Here is a 16,348-nt window from a genome sequence, read left to right as displayed (position 1 = left end):
GAGGAAGGCTCTCCCCTATCCGAGGCCACTCACCTGCTCTTCCTTCTGGGGGAAAGCCCCCCACGACCCCCAGGCCAGGCCTGGGGCCCTGTTCTATGATCCTGAAACATACCCGCGTGATGCTTGCAATCATTCACACATGTCATTCACTTAATACCTGCTGAACTATACTTTCTCCAGGGGACAGGGATGCACGTGGTGTGTTCCCTTTGCTACAGTGCCAGGCACCTTGTGTGGCACCAGGAGCTCGGAAAATATTTACAGGTTGCCCGAAGCTGCTACAGTGATCCCATCCTCCACAAAGCTCCAGGCAGCGGAGGCCACCTCCAAGGGGCAGATCCATTACCAACCAATTCATTACCCCTCCCTCGAATGGAAATCAAGTCTTACAGATTGAACAGTCGTGCACTGAAGCCAAATTCAAGACTGAAAAATGTCAAAACCCAGCCTGCCAGCTTAATGAAATGCTGGCACGGAGGGGAGGGGCTGGGCTCAGCCCCACCCCCAGCAGACCCAGAATGATGCTGTCAGTGACGTCATTCACCCCATCCGGTGTCCGGAGAAGCCTCTGGCCCGGGCTCTGCTGTCTGGTCCATGGGACCAGATCCAAGCCATCCAGGCCAGTGGGGCAAGTGGGCCTGGCTCCCTGGGCTCTGGGCTGCTCAGAAGGAAGCTGATTAAAGCAGGGGTAAGTCAGGGGCCCACCGCTGGGCCTCTGGCTAGGGGCTCATCCGAGGCCAGACCTGTAGGACTACATTTCCCAGAGTCCCCCAGGTCCCCCAGAGCGAGCCATTGGGAGATTTAAATAGCCCAGGCCCGAGGCAGCCAGGCCGCAGCTGTGGACGCGTGTGCCTCCCGGTGGCTCCATTGGCGCTGGCCGGCACTGGGGGGCTCGATTGGCTGCCCGGCTGGCACTGATATTCCCCAGGAGCCCGGTGGCAGCCGGAGGTAAACAGCCATGTGCAGGCCCGCTCTCTATATTTAACATCTGCCGAGGAGCCAGCAGGGAGGCAGACAGCAGGGGCGGCTCCGGCGCTCCTGTCTTTGGGGGAGAAGGGCCTCGCGGCCAGGCTGGTACCGGCCCTTGCCAGGCGATCGTCAACCATGCCAGCCTCCCAGAGCCGAGCCCGGGCCCGGGACCGCAGCAACGTCCTCAACCGGGCCGAGTTCCTGTCCCTGAACCAGCCCCCCAAGGGGGCCCCGGAGCCCCGCAGCTCGGGCAGGAAGGCCTCGGGCCCCTCAACACAGCCCCCAGCCCCTGGGGACGGGGCCCGCGAGCGGCGCCAGTCCCAGCAGCTGCCCGAGGAGGACTGCATGCAGCTCAACCCCTCCTTCAAGGGCATCGCCTTCAACTCCCTGCTGGCCATTGACATCTGCATGTCCAAGCGCCTGGGGGTGTGCGCAGGCCGGGCCGCGTCCTGGGCCAGCGCCCGCTCCATGGTCAAGCTCATCGGCATCACGGGCCACGGCGTCCCCTGGATCGGGGGCACCATCCTCTGCCTGGTGAAGAGCAGCACGCTGGCCGGCCAGGAAGTGCTCATGAACCTGCTTCTGGGTGAGTGCACCCGCCCGTCGTCCGCCACCCACCCTGCCAGGCCTTGGGAGGGAGCCGGACCCACCCCGCCCCTGCCAGGGCCAGTGGGGCCCCTCAGAAACTGACTGGAACAATCTAATGAGGTTAGCAGGAAAGGTGCCCCAGAAACAGGCAAGCCTCCGGCTTGGGGAAAGAGGGAGCTGAGGAAGTCCAGACCATAGTCCCCTGCAAAGTGGGAGCCTTGAGAATGCAGAGCCCCAGCGGGAACTTCTGAGGAAGAGCTCTGCCCTGGGCAAAGCACATCGCTGACCAGAAGCAATTTGGAGGGGGTGCCGGAGGCCTTGAGGGATGTGTCCAGGAGTCTGGCGGGTGCTCTGGAGTGGGATGTCTAACCCTGTCACTCCCATCCCATGGATAGGTCCTTGAGTTCCTAGGCTGCTTGCAGGCAGCAGTTGGGAGCTGCCCACCCTCCCCCATCACCCTGCTTGGCTCAGGGACCCTGAAAGCCCCCTGGGATCCCTGGCAGGTGTGGGGGTGCAATCTGGGGCTCCCACCCACTCAGGGCCTCCTGGAGTGCTTACCTGCTACTTCCCTCGGGGAGTCGCTGGAGGAGAGGACCTGGGGAGCTTTGGTTTGTTTGCAAAGTCTTTGCCACCGGCGTCTCGGTCGAGCACTGCCCCGTGCCAGGTGCCACGTGGGCCCATGTGGAAGGCAGGCCCTCCCCTCTACCCAGGAGGTAATGCCCAGCCCCCGTCTGGCCCACCCTCCGGGCGCCTCCAGATCCCCAAGGTGCTCGGGCCCCTCTGCCGCCACCCTCCAAGCTGGGCCATGTTAACCTCCGGGCCCTTCTCAGCACAGCCACCATTTGGGACACAAGTGGGGGGCGAGGGGGCATGGCTCAGGCTAAGCCAACACTGACAAGGGGTCCCAGTACCGAAGGGATGTGGGTTGGACCCCTGAGAACTGCCATCCAGGAGAAGTTAGAGTAGCTGTGAGTCTTCCTGCTCGGGTCTCAGAGCATCTGGGGTGGGTGCTGCTGGTGGGATGTGGGAAGGGCGAAGCAGCAGACGTTCACGCAGGACATGCCGGGTCTGGTACCTCGGTGTTTTCTTGTGCTTGTTCCTAAATGATCCGCGTTACTTGCTGTTATTCCCAAATAAGTAGTCACAACGTGGCTGCTGCTCTTCCTGTTCCCACTTCACAGATGAGGAAACTAAGCCTCCTGGAAATAAAGCAACCTGGCCAAGACTTCAGAACTTGAGATTTGCACCAAGTCTTGCCTGACATCCCGGCCTGTGCTCTTTCCGGGCACCTGGAAAGCCCTGGGCTTGGGATGGAGGGGCAGAGCACGGTGGCCGGGGGGTTTTGGGGGGCAGCGCAGAACCATGGTCTTGCCATCTAGTGCCCGTTGAAGCCTCAGACAGAGCAATGACTCAAGAAAACTGTGAAGGGAGGGTGCGGTCAGGTTGCCTGGTGTCCAAGGATGAGCGTGGGAAAGTGTCCTTGAGCCTCTCTCTCAACCCCGCTCCCTAGACCCGTCCGCACGGTCCATCCGTGTGTGATGTTGGAAGTGGTGAAGCTGTGCTGGTGATTTATTCAGCACTTACTATGTGCCTGGTTTTTCATAAACCACGTCATCACATATCATCCTCACCACAACGCCCAGGGAGAAGCTGCTATTCTCCCTGTTTAAAGAGGGAGAAACTGAGGCAAACAGAGACGCTTTGCCCTCAACCATGTGTCTAGTTAGTGATGGAGCCGGGACTGGAACTGACACCACTCTGGCCGCTCAGGACGAGGCTTCCGGCTTTTACCAGCAACCAGATTCTGTGCACACAAAGTTGTTTGTTTTGTAGGACAGAGAACAGGATTCGAGAACTCTCCCTTCTTGAACAAGAAGGATAGTTGTTTCTCAGTTTTTAAAAACATCATTTAGTGATCTCCACTTAGATACCAAGTACTATGCCGTGGATGTCTTGTGTTTCATGATGTTAAAATCTTTTTAATGATAGTATAATGTAAATTTTAATATACCCACTACACAGATGAGTTAACTGAGGCTCACAGGAGTCGAGGGATTTGTCCAACCCCACATATCTGTAAGTGGTAGACCCAGGAACCAAGACAAGTCCTCTAGGCTACAAACCCCTTGCCTTCCCGCTCCCTTTTGGTCTGCAGGTCGGGCAGACCAGTCCACATTGAGGAGATACCTGCAGAGAGGTCTCCCTTTTACCAGCAGTTTTGCTGGTGTATCCAGGTACCAAGACCATGGAGGGAAAAAGAGCCTGGCCCAGAGAAACTGCTCAGAGCAGGCAGGGTGGTCTGTGGACCTGCATTCTCGGTGGGGATGTGGACCCAGAAAAGCAGCAAATAACCAAGCTGGGTTGATCCCACGGCTCTGCCCTGCCCTGCCAAGAGCAGCTGCCCACACTGCCTTCTGCCCGGGATGGCAGACCGCCCTTGAGGGAAAAGCTGCACAGAGCAGTCTATCCCTTAGTCTTTGGGACCCTGGGCCTGGGGGCAGGGGCTTTCAACCCTGGAGCCCTGAGGTTGGTATGGACTTGTCCTGGTCCTCTCCCTGACCCTTCCTCACTCTGGTCAAGTCAGTTCCCATCGCTGAGCCTCAATTTCTTCATCTGTACATGGGGCGTCAGGGCTGTGGTGGGGACTCAAGAGGAGCTGGCAAAGCACCAGGCACAGTGGGTGGCAGGTGGACGTGGGCACTGCAGGGCCCAGAGGGATGAGGGGCCCAGCCCAGTCCTGCCTGCCTGCTCTGAGCACCAGGCATCCAGCAGAATCCTGGGGGCAGAGCCTCCATGGTACCGTTGAGACCCCGGCTCTCCTCGGCCCCGAAGGGGAAAACTCAGGAGCCTTGGGAAACGGAGCTCCAGCCACTGGACCCGGGAGAGTCCCAGCTGGGCCGGGAGGAAGTCCTCCCTTCTGCTCCCCGAAATCCACCTCCCTTGCGGAGGGCTATGATGTGTTGCACAGACCTGGAAGCCTCAAAGCCAAAAGGGGTCTTAGCAGCTGGCACGAGCTTGGCTCCAGAGTTGGCTGGACCTGGGTGCACATCCCAGCCCGGCTGTGGGACCTGGGGCAAGTAACTTGGCCTCTCTGAGCCTCATTTTCCTCATCTGTCTAGTGGGTTGCTGGGATACTCCCCTGAAGAATTACACATGGCACATACCCACGCCAGCTAATGCTTGTGGAAGGCAATCAACATTAGCACCCTCATCACCATTGCCATCGTCAAAAGAAGTCCCAGGTCCAGGGTCGATCCAGGTCCCCTCCAAGCTCTAGGCACCTGTGACATGACCTGATTCCCCCTTTGTCCTCTCTCTGCAATGCCCGGCTTATGATCCCAAAGCAGGCAGGTAATAGGGGACCTGGGCCATCCCCATTCACCAGACCCATCCTGGTTTCCCCCCCGGGCCCATCTTCAGGAGGAAATGGTTTCCATGTCTTATTTCCATGATCTATAAAATAATCCTAATTGAAATGTCCCTGATTATGAAAACTATATATTCCTTCTTTTGTATGTCATTTTTTTTATTGTGGTAAAATAGATGTAACCTAGAACTTACCGTTCCAGCCATTTTTAAGTGTACACCAGTATGCAGTACAGGCTTCCCACGCGGCTCAGCGGTGAAGAACCTACCTGCCAGTGCAGAGGACTTGGGTTCCGTCCCTGGGTCGGGAGGATCCCCGGGAGAAGGAAACGGCAACCCACTCCAGTACTCTTGCCTGGGAAATCCCACGGACAGAGGAGCCCAGCGGGGCTACTGTCCATAGAGTCAGAGACGACTCAGCAACTAAACAGCAAGAACGTTCAGCACATTCTCACTGTTGGGCAACCACCACCATCATCTCCAGAACTTGGCGATCTTCCCAAGCTGAGTCTCTATGTCCATAAACACTAACTCCCCACTCCCCCTGCCCGCAGCACCCAGCACCCACACTTTCTGTTTCTGTGGGTCTGATTCGTCTAGGGACCTCGTGTCGGTGGCGCCGCACAGTGTCTGCCCAGTGCCAGTCTTGTTTCCCTAAGTACCCCGTCCTCAGGGTGCAGCCGCACCGTAGCAGGTGTCAGCGTCTCCTTCTTTAAGGCTGAATGGTGCTCCATGGTGTGGAGGGACCATGTTTTGCTTATCCAACATCTGTTAGTGGACCCTTGGGTTGCTTCTAGCTTCTGGCTATTTTGAATAATGCTGCTCTGAACGTGAGGGTACAGATATCTGTACAAGCCCACGCTTCCACTTCTTTCGGGTGTACACCCAGGATGGAATTGCTGGAACAGATGGTAACCCCAGGTTTAATTTTTGAGGAACCCCCCAGGCTGTTTTCCACAGCAGAAGAACCGTTTTACATTCCTGCCACCTGTGCACAAAAGCTCCAATTTCTCCACAAGTGTTCTTGGCCAGCATTTTTTTTTTTTAATAATAGCTGTTTTAATGGGTGTGAAAAGTGGTGTCTCATGGTGGTTTTGATTTGTGCTTCCTTAGTGATAAGTGGCGTTGAGCGCCTTTTCATTATGTATCGTTACGATAAGGAGAATTCAAGCCAAGACACATGACAAAGCAAGGGAGGAATTCCTTGGTGGTCCAGTGGTTAAACCTCCAAGCTTCCAATGCAGGGGGTGAAGTTTCAATCCCTGGTCAGGGAACTAAGATCCTGCATGCCTTGAGGCCAGAAAAAATTTTAGTTAAAAAAAAAAAGAATGTCTCCCTTAAGCCCCTTCCCCAGGAATAACCGCTGCTGCAGTTTGGGTCATGAGTCTCTGGATGTTTCTGTTTGCTTCTAAAATGACCTCCTGCCGTGTTTTGCCCAGCTTGGCCTCATTCTCACAGCTCTTTCAGGCCTGCTGGGCCACCGTACCTCCCATCTGGGCCCCTCTGAATCCCTTCGCATCAAGCATGAGGGGTTCGAAAACCAGAATCAACTCCCTCAGCCTAGCAGCACTCCCCTGCCAACTCCCTGCAAGCATCTCACAGCATCCCCTCCCCCAACCCAGCCCCTGCTCACCCACCCCCCAAATAATCTGTTCTTTCAGCTCCCCCAGCCCCTGCTCTGGGGGACAGCATAGGTGACAAGCCCTCCGCGAGGCTTGCATAGCCTGTCCCTAGTTGATGGATATTTAGACTGATCCCAAACCCTCACTGTCGGGAGCACTCCAGCTAGAGACACCAGCTCAGTTCCGCAGAAAGAGAACGTTTTCCACCCTTCCCGTCTCATCATCTCAGTGCAGCTCAGCAAAAAGGTCCCTCCAGTTGGTCTCTGGCCGCCCCCAGACGGGGTCAGGGCCCCCTTGTAGGGAGGGGAGCTACTGGGGGGGCCCCCTTCTGTGTCACTCAACTCCCCCAGCCAAGCCTGGTGCCCTTAGACTTCTATCTATACCCATGATTTTGTTTTCCTTGCGCCCAGGCGGTCTTCTGAGATGAATCAAGCCACTTTAATATCTGGGTTCTTCAGGTGAGAATTAGGGAAACCTGCAAAGTTCTAGAACTCGCTTCCAGCCAGGGGAGTTAGGGACAGACCGGGACACTCGTGTCAGCCCCCCAAGCCTGGGCACCGAGGGCCGGGGCAGGGTGTCTGACTGAAGGCAGGGCCACTGTGGTCAGGAAAGATGCCCAGTTTGTACACACACACACACACTGCTCACACCAACAGAGCAGAGGTCCCAGTGCCAAATGCCTGGAGTGTTTCTGCCTCCTCTCAGGGTTTCCCTTCCATCAGCCTGTCTGCTCACTGCCCACCTCCCCAGAGCTCTGTTCTTTTACAGCAGTGTACTGGTTTTTAAAATAACTGTTGCGTGCGCGTACGCATGCCCTAAAACACACAAGACATAAAATTTGCCATTTTAACCATTTTTAAGTGTCCAGCTCAATGGCATTACGTTGTACAGCCATGCCCACCACCCATCTCCTGAATTTCTTTCATCTTCCCCAGCTGAAACTCTGCACCCATTAAGCACTAACTCCCCAGCCCCTGGCATCCTCTAATCTACCTTCCCTCTATGAATCTGCCTGTCCTAAGGACCCCATGAAAGTGGAATCATGCAGCATTTGTCCTTTTGTAAAAATAACTTTTTAAAAACGTACACAGGTCATGCCTCTTCACAGTCAGGAAATAATGTTAATGCAGAATTACAGAAAGACAACAAAAATGAGCCTCATCCTCCTACCCAGTGAGAAGCACAGTTAACATTTAGAGCGGTGCCTTCCAGACTTTTTTCACTGCGTATAGACACATTTACATCTTAATTTTACAAAAACGGCATTATCCTACTGTAAATCTGGTGTGGTCATTGGCCTTTCCACTTAAACCCCAGAGCTGTCCTTCCGTGGCTATAAATACACATCTGCTTCATCATTCGCAGCGGCCCCAGAGCGCTCCGTCGTCTAGACTTGGCCGCAGTCTGGCCCATCTGTCTCCAACTCAAGGGCATCAGGTTGGTGCGGGGTTTTCAGCATCACGAAGGATGCTGCAGTGGACATCCTTGACCGTGAATCGTGTCTCCCTATTTCCCAGGGAGACAGTCCTACCCATGGAAGGGCTGAGTCAAGGGAGGCCTGCCGTAGAGACTTCTGAATCTGAATCCAAAGCCCTTCAGAAAGTTTAGACCAATTTACACCACCACCACCACCCCAGAGCACCAACTGGGCTATTGCCCCAGTTCCTAGAGGGAATAGAATGGGAGATCAGAGGCCACAAGAGTGGGTACCCCTCCTCCCAGCCCCAGGCACTGTCTGCTCCTGGCGGGGTCCACAGCTGCCCCTTCCTCCCTCCTCCCTGGCCTGCCCTGCTGCTGAACTGGTCCCATGGTGAGCATCTCAGGGGGAGCAGCCAAGCTCGAGGGACCGGGAGGAATCTCCCCAGCAGCAGCCCCGCTCACCAGAGTGGGAGAGAAAGTGAGCGCCAAGGCAGGTTCTTGCCACCTCTGAGGCACCCGCACATCAGGGTAATAGTTGTGCTTCCTACAAGGGGGTTAGGCATCTGAGCCACCCACCTGGTGAGAGGGGCAGGGAGTGGAGATTGTTGGTGGGGGCCCAGCCCTGCAGACCAGGCAGCCTTCAGAGTAGCTTCTGGAACGACCCCGTTCTATCAACGAAGGGAGGAAGCTCAGCGGGAGGGCTGTGCCAAGGTCATGAAGTTCACAAGCAGCTGACCTTGAGGCCCGCCTCTGATCCTGGAGCCCAGGCTTGCAGCCTCTGCCCTACTTGATGGCAGTGAGCGGAGACCCGGGGAGGTTAGGCCACCAGCCTGGGTCACACAGTGCTGCGGTTTTGGCCCCTGAACTTGCTGCCAAGCAGACCTGTCCTCATAGGCAGGGGGCCCTGCCTCCCTCCTGGTCCAGAAAGAATACCCTGTGAGCGGAATTCGCGGAGCCTTGAGTGACGGAGCCATTTGCTTCTATTTCCGGGCGCCAGGGTATGTGCTGACGTGTTAGAATCAGTCACAAGAGTGCTGGCCACGGTGCTGGGGGAGGGGAAGGCAGCCTGGGGGTGCAGTGGGGGGAGCTTGCGGGGGAGGCCCCAGGGCCATCAGCTCTGCTGGGGAGCCACCCCCCACAGCCTCATCTACACCCAACCCTCAAAACCCGGTAGCAGCAATAGTAGGGGGAGAGACCACGGGTTCATCACACCTGTAGAGAAGCCCCCTTTAACTTACTGCCCATCTCTGCACCCCCCTGCCCTCAGTCATCTGGTACCCTGCCAGCCTGGTTCACCAGCCCCAGGCCTGGCCCTAGCCTAACACACTCAGGAAGCAGTGGGACCCAAGACCTATAGGTCAAGTGAATGAATGAAGGGCCCCGAAAGCCCAGGGCAGAGGGGCAGTTTTCACCTTATGGCCTCAAGGGACAGAGCCAGCCAAAAATAACAGATTTCCAAAGGCCCAGATGTGGGGTTTTCAAATCATGGCACACAGCCAGCCTCAGAAGCCTCTCAGGGGACAGGGGACGCTCCCCCATTTCCAATAGCCCCAGTGACAGCCATGGGGCTACTTCTCTTATCCGTTCATATGCTGAGTCTCTGTTGTTCAGTCACTCAGGCATGTTGGACTCTCTGCGACCCTGGGCTGCAGCACGCCAGGCTTCCCTGTCCTTCACCATCTCCCAGAGTTTGCTCAAACTCAGGTCCACTTCTTTGCGACCCTGGACTGCAGCATGCCAGGGTTCCTTGTCCTGCACCATCTCCCAGAGTTCGCTCAAACTCGTGTCCATTGAGTCGGTGATGCCATCCAACCCTCTCATCCTGTCGCCCCCTTCTCCTCCTGCCCTCAATCTTTCCCAGCATCAGGGTCCTTTCCAATGAGTTGGCTCTTTGCCTCAGGTGGCCAAAGTATTGTAGCTTCAGCTTCAGCATCAGTCCTTCCAGTGAATATTCAGGGTTGATTTCCTTTAGGTTTGACTGGTTTGATCTTGTAATCCAAGAGACTCTTAAGAGTCCTTCAGCACCACAATTCGAAAGCATCAGTTTTCTGGCACTCAGCCTTCTTTATGATCCAGCTCTCACATCCCATTGATTACACGACTGTTGGAAAAATCATAGCTTTGTCTTACATTGGGAAAAAATGTTTTGCTGCTAAAAAAGTTTGAAAGGTGTGGGTCTAGCTCGATTCCTCGCCCATTGGTCTCGACAGTCCTCGAGGAGAGCTGGGACACCTGGCCTGGGGGCAGCGGGCAGCAAGGCAGAAACCCACCTGGCCTCCAGCCTCTACATCAGACTGAAGCCCTGAGCCCAGCTCCCCGGTCCCAGGCAGCCTGTGGAAGAGCAGATGCTGCCCCTCCCCCCTGCTTCCTCCTAGAACCCAGAGGCTTCTTCTGGGCACCTCTGCTGCAGTCCACACTCGTCTGGGAAAGCAGATTCATGCCAGCGAGAATTCACCAACTTGCTGAGCCCTGGTTTTCAGCTGAGAAACCTGGTCACTAATTAGATAGATGGCCCACATGGCTTAGACGGTAAAGAATCTGCCTGCAATGTGGGAGACCTGGGTTCAGTCCTTGGGCTGGGAAGATCCCCTGGAGAAGGGAATGGCAGCCCACTCCAGTATTCTTGCCTGAAGAATCCCATGGACAGAAGAGCCTGGCAGGCTACAGTCCATGGGCTTGCAAAGAGTCAGATACAACTGAGCGACTCACACACACACACACACACACACACCACATTTTCCTAGTGGCCAGTGTCACGGTTCTGTTTAGGGGCCCCATCCTGATCCACATCAGTCCCACCCCCAAGCCACCAGCCTAGGGTGCTGTGACCTTCCTTCAGGTGCTGAGGGTCTCGGAACCAGATCATTTTGACGCTGATGGGACCTCAGAGAAGGAAGTCCTTTTGCTGGTGCACTTGCTCAATACAGCCCAGCCTCCAGGGTCTGAAAGCCTGGCTCAGGCCAGGCTGGGGCTTTGGAGAACAAGAGCAGCTGTGCCCTGGACCAGCATGTACCGGGCTATTCTAAGTACTTCATAGACACTAGGAGCTCATCTCATCCTGCGAGAACCCTTGTTACAGGTGGGCAGACTGAGGCTCCTACAGGTGAAGGCACTTGTTGAGCCGAGGAGCTGGGACTGGAACCCCACCTGTGACTCTGAAACCTGCCAAGTTTAACCCCTTACCTGTGAACTGCCTCCTCCCCGGGTGGCGACAGCCTGTCATGAGGTCGGGGAGCGGCCTTTCTGGCCTGGAAAGGACTGGCTGCCTCCTCTCGGCCTGGCCTCGTCCCTTCGCTGCTCCATTGGGCTCAGGGTCCCCGGGGCTCAGATGCCACCACCTTCCTTCAACTTCCACTTGCCCTTTTGGTCCCCTATGTCCTGCTGGGACTGTGGCCCCTGTGTCCTATGGACTCTAGATGCGCCCAGCCTCAACCTGGGTTAGCAGCCTGCATGCTGGAAGGTCTGAGCTCCTGGGAACAAGTTGCCATGGGAACATGGTGCAGAGGGGGCGGGGCATACAACAAGGTGGGCTCCCTCTGTTAGACTCCTCCCCGCCTCCATGGACCAGCAGCCTCTGCATCCACCACTTCCTGCTTCTGCCCCCTCCCTGGGTGGCCAGGATGGACAGACATCAGCTGGCCCTGTGGCTAATGAGAGGGGCAGGCCCCAGGGAGGCCAGGGCTTCAAATCCCCAACGAAGACCCCAGACTGCAAGCTGCAACCCTGCAGAGGGCAGGGAAAGAGGAGTCCTGCTCTGCCCAGGGAGCGCAGTGCTACCCAGGTGTCTGGAAGTCCAGCCCACGGACCACCAGATAAATACCCTGGGACACTCCAGACACTGCAGCTGGCCAGTTTCAAAAGCAGGTTACAGAACAGTGTGTGTGGAGCATGTCACAGCTTTTATTAAATCAACGCTCTGTAGGTGGAGAGAAGGTTCTGGGATGGTGGCTATCTCTGGGTGGCAGAATTACAGGCGATTTAAAATTTTTAAAATTCTGTCTCCTGTTTTATAAGTTTTCTACAGTGAACATCAATTGTGTCATTTTTTCCCCAAAGTTTTTTTTTTTTTTTTTCCCATTTCTGAACAAGAACAATTGCAGGGCAACAATTTTGGTTATCTCCTGCCAAGTTTCCAGGGAAGCCTCCAGCGCTAGGCTGCCCTGATCTGTCGTTTGATACTAACCTTCCACCCTTCTCTGGCCCTCCTTGTATGCTAGGCCCTGGGGGCACCACCTTGTCTGGTCTGCTGGGGCATCCCTGTTTTAGCCCTGAACCTCTTATGTCCCCCAAACGTTTCTGTCCCAAGCAAACCCAGGACAGTCAGTCACCCTGCAGGCACCGCGCCAGATCTCTGGATGCAGATGGTTGTGATCTTGCCCTAGAGGTGAGAGAAGTTAGATGCCTTGCCCAAGGTCACAGGAGGCTCCACGGCTGGGACTCAAACCTGGGTCTCTGGGACTCTTGTGAGGCCCCACCTTGGCTGCCCAGGTGAAACTGGGGCCTTGGCTTGGGGCCCTCGTCTAATGGCCCAGAGAGGCAGGGCACCCTCTCCAAGGCCACACAGCGGGGTGCTGGTGGGGGCTGAATGGATAGAGATTCCTGTCTCCCTCAGGCTCCCCAAGTGGGAAAAAGCCCACCCCTCTACCTCCAGCCAGTACTCAGCTAACATGTGGAGACCTGCCCTTCCGTGTCTGATGCTGAGCAGAAGCCAGTGAACAAAACAGACACGGCTTGGCCCCACCTCCACGAAGGGATGATGTGAGGGAGGGAGCGAGAGCTGACGAGGAGCTGCTTACTGCCCAGGGGGGAAGCGCGGTGAGGATGACAGAGCGGAAGTCAGAGGGAGGGGAAAGGGAGCATCCGGACAGGAAGAGGAGCAGAGTAGGATGCTCAACCTCCAGGGCTCCTCTCGTCCCTGTAAAGGGAGGGCAACAGGGCTCCACTGCCTTGGGAAACAGTTTGGTGGCTTCTCAGGAAGTTCCACATCGTTACTGCATGATTGGCGGGCTTCCCTGGTGGCTCAGCTGGTAAAGAATCTGCCTGCAATGCGGGAGACTGGGTTCGATCCCCGGGTTGGGAAGATCCCCTGGAGAAGGGAACGGCTACCTACTCCAGTATTCTGGCCTGGAGAATTCCACAGTCTGTGGGGTCACAGTCGGACATGACTGAGTGACTTTCACTTCACTGCAGGATGGTGCAATTCTACCCGTAGGAATGTGCCCCCAAAGAACTGCAAACAGGTTCTCAAACAGTCCTCATCCACAAATGTTCATAGCAGCATTGTTCACCACAGCCAAAAGGGGCAGGCCACCCAGACGCCACCAACAGATGAATGGATTAAAAAAAATTGTGGCAGGTCCAGACAGTGGAATAATAGGCAGCCATAAAAAAGGAGTGGAAGTTTTGATGCCTGCTGCAACATGGATGGGCCTCAAAAACATTACGGTACGGGAAAGAAGCCAGACCCGAAAGGTCTCACATTGTATGACTCCATTCATATGAAATGTAGGGGACAGGCAAATCCACAGAGCCGAAGGCAAATCAGGGGTTGCCAGGGGCTGGGGGAGGCAGACGGGGACCGATGGCTTAATGGGGACTGGGTTTCCTTTTGGGTGATGAAAACGTTTTGGAACTCAAGAGAGGTGGGTGTTTGCCCAACGCTGTGAATCCACTAGAAGCTGCTGAACTGTACCCTTAAAAATGGTTAATCGTATTCATAGTGTTAGTTGCTCGGTCATGTCCAACTCTTCGTGGTAGCCCACCAAGCTCTTCTGTCCGTGGGATTCTCCAGGCAAAAATACTGGAGTGGGTTGCCACTTCCTCCTCCAGGGGATCTTCCCAACCCAGGAATTGAACCCAGGTCTCCTGCACTGCAAGGGGATTCTTTAAAGTCCGAGCCACCAGGGAAACAGTTGTACGCATGGATCTCACTTCAACATAGAAAAGATAGGTATGGTGACACCCTGTTCTTGAGACTGGAGGGGACTTCAGTGAAGTTCTTAGGGAAAAACCAGCAGCCCAGGGCCCCTTTGGTCAGGATGAGATTCTCCAAGGTGCCCAGAGTGGCCCGCGAGACCCCTGCTCACCGCTCTCTCATTCAGCACCTTTACCTGTCCAAACACCCCAGGGAGGGCTTCGCTAGTGGCTCAGTGGGAAAGAATCCACCTGCAATGCAGGAGATGCAGAGATGCAGGTTTGATCCCTGGGTCGGGAAGATCCCCTGGAGGAGGGCACGGCAACCCACCCCAGTATGCTTGCCTGGAGAATCCCCCGGACAGAGGGGCCTGGCGAGGCTACAGCCCGTGGGGTGGCAAGTGTCAGACACGACTTAGGGACTAAACCGCCACCACCATATCCCAGGGGAGTGTGCTCCAGGGAGAGGAAACAGCCACACGCGACGGCCCCGAGGTGGGAACCTTGCTGGGAGGTCCAAGTGGCCCAAGGGAGGAGGGGGTAGGGTGGGAGGGGGCAGGGTGGCGCTAACGACCTGGGGGCCCCCCTCTCCTGCCTGCAGCCCTGCTCCTGGACATCATGACGGTGGCCGGCGTGCAGAAGCTCATCAAGCGGCGAGGCCCATTCGAGTCGAGCCCCAGCCTCCTGGACCACCTCACCATGGACGTGTACGCCTTTCCCGCTGGACACGCCAGCCGCGCGGCCATGGTGTCCAAGTTCTTCCTGAGCCACCTGGTGCTGGCCGTGCCGCTGCGCGTCCTGCTGGTGCTCTGGGCCCTGTGCGTGGGGCTGTCGCGGGTCATGATCGGCCGCCACCACATCACTGACGTCCTCTCCGGCTTCGCCATTGGCTACTTCCAGTTCCGCCTGGTCGAGTTGGTGTGGATGTCCTCCAACACCTGCCAGATGCTCATCTCTGCCTGGTGAGCCGCCTGTCCATGGGGTGGCCCATCGGAGGACACGGGGCTGGCAGGCCAGGGGGAACCGGGCCGCCCCAGCTCATCCCCTCAGCCCCATCTTGGTTGGAGGCTGGTGACGTCAGATGGGCCCGCCAGTGACCATCCCATCCCTCCCACTGTGCGGGGCACCCCCTGCCCCCTTAATCAGACTCTGAGTCCCTCTGTAGACGAGCTGGGGCCCAGCTGTGGGGACAGCCCTGCTGAGCTTCTGCTCTGGAGGGTACCAGGCCAGAACCACGCGGGGGGCCAAGTCTCGTCTTGTCCTTTCATCACCACAACCGTTGAGTTCCTGGCTGTGCCCACCTCACCGCAGCACGACGCCTGATGAAATACCCACAGCCCTCCGCCCAACACAGGTGCCATCCCCATTAACGGTCACCAACAGCTTACTTAGGGCAGTGCTTTCCAAAGGGTGCCCCATCGGACACCTGCCTGCAAGATGCCTTGGGAAGAAAAATGGTCTTGTGGTCAAACAAATTTGGGAAATGCTGTATACACACTGGACGTCCACGGGGGCCGGGACTGTCCTAAAGGCTCTGACAAGTCCTGCAGAAAAGCTGCTTGTCAAACCTTGTTTAATCCATGTTTCCTAAACTTATTTGACCACAGAACCCTTTTCTCACAGAACAGCTAGGAGCCCTCCAAGGAACCATGTTGCTCCAGGGGCGTTTGGGGAGATGCTGCCCAGGAGCAGAAGGGCCTGAGGCATGAGCTGGCCTCTCCTGGTGCCGGGCCCTGGAGCCCGGGGAGACCAGGTGTCTGGGCTGCTGCCCACGGAAAGCCTTGGGCGGCGGTGCTGATTTGGCCCCCAGGGGCCGGACTCTGAGTGACCTAATAGGTCGTGTCCAGGTCAGCCGTGCTGGATGTGCAATTCACGTGACAATACAGATGACATGCAGACATCTTGCCTGCGTGGGTGTTTTTCCTTCTCTGATGCAAGTTTCCAGGTGGGAGAGTCCCTGTTAACTTGAAGGTAGGGGAGCCGGTTGCTTTACCCCCAGTCAGGCCACAGGGTCAGGTGGTCAGGGAGCAGTGGGCTCCTGGGGCTGAGTTGCCCTTCTCCCCGAGGTCTGTGCTAGGGCTCCCTCCATCCCCAGGCCCTGCACTGGCCGCTCTACCCCAGGGCCTGGTTCTGATCAGTTTGGGAAGCCCTTACCATGGTACCAACGGAGAGCTTCCCTGGGGGCCAAGACCCCCCTCGCCCCCGGCTGGCCAGGACCCTGCCCCAAGGATGTGGTCAGTACCAGGACAGGGGAGGCGGGACGAGGGAGACATCAGGGCCGACCAACCGTGGATTCCTCTCCTGGCTGTAGTTAAGGAAGAGCCACAGGCGGGCAGCTTAAAACAACCATGGCATGCTCTCTCTCAGTTCTGGAGGTTAGGAGTCCAGACTCGAGGTGTCAAGAGGGCCACGCTGCCTCGGAGACTCTGGGTAGAATCCTTAAGAATCCGCCTGCAATGCAAGAGACCGGG

At 56.5% G+C, this 16,348-nt stretch overlaps 1 protein-coding gene across 1 annotated transcript; it reads left to right on the top strand.

Annotated features, from left to right (window-relative positions):
- Positions 1-541: 541 nt before the first annotated feature.
- PLPP7 (phospholipid phosphatase 7 (inactive)) lies at positions 542-15,778 on the top strand. Its single transcript, XM_069582153.1, has 2 exons — positions 542-1,555; positions 14,479-15,778. Exons 1-2 carry the CDS (start codon positions 1,105-1,107, stop codon positions 14,841-14,843), a joined length of 816 nt encoding a protein of 271 aa, XP_069438254.1. The 5' UTR covers positions 542-1,104; the 3' UTR covers positions 14,844-15,778.
- Positions 15,779-16,348: the final 570 nt, after the last annotated feature.

The sequence above is a fragment of the Ovis canadensis genome, chromosome 3, assembly GCF_042477335.2.
Source record: "Ovis canadensis isolate MfBH-ARS-UI-01 breed Bighorn chromosome 3, ARS-UI_OviCan_v2, whole genome shotgun sequence".
Classification (NCBI taxonomy): domain Eukaryota; kingdom Metazoa; phylum Chordata; class Mammalia; order Artiodactyla; family Bovidae; genus Ovis; species Ovis canadensis.
The sequence above is the reverse complement of the archived record's forward strand: the minus strand, read 5'-3'. Positions and strand labels throughout refer to the sequence as shown.

Bases quoted from the DNA above. Each gene is read 5' to 3' on its own strand.
- PLPP7 (XM_069582153.1), top strand. From the start codon at position 1,105: ATGCCAGCCTCCCAGAGCCGAGCCCGGGCCCGGGACCGCAGCAACGTC. The intron at 1,556-14,478 runs GTGAGTGCACCC...TCCTGCCTGCAG, and splicing joins GCTCATGAACCTGCTTCTGG to CCCTGCTCCTGGACATCATG.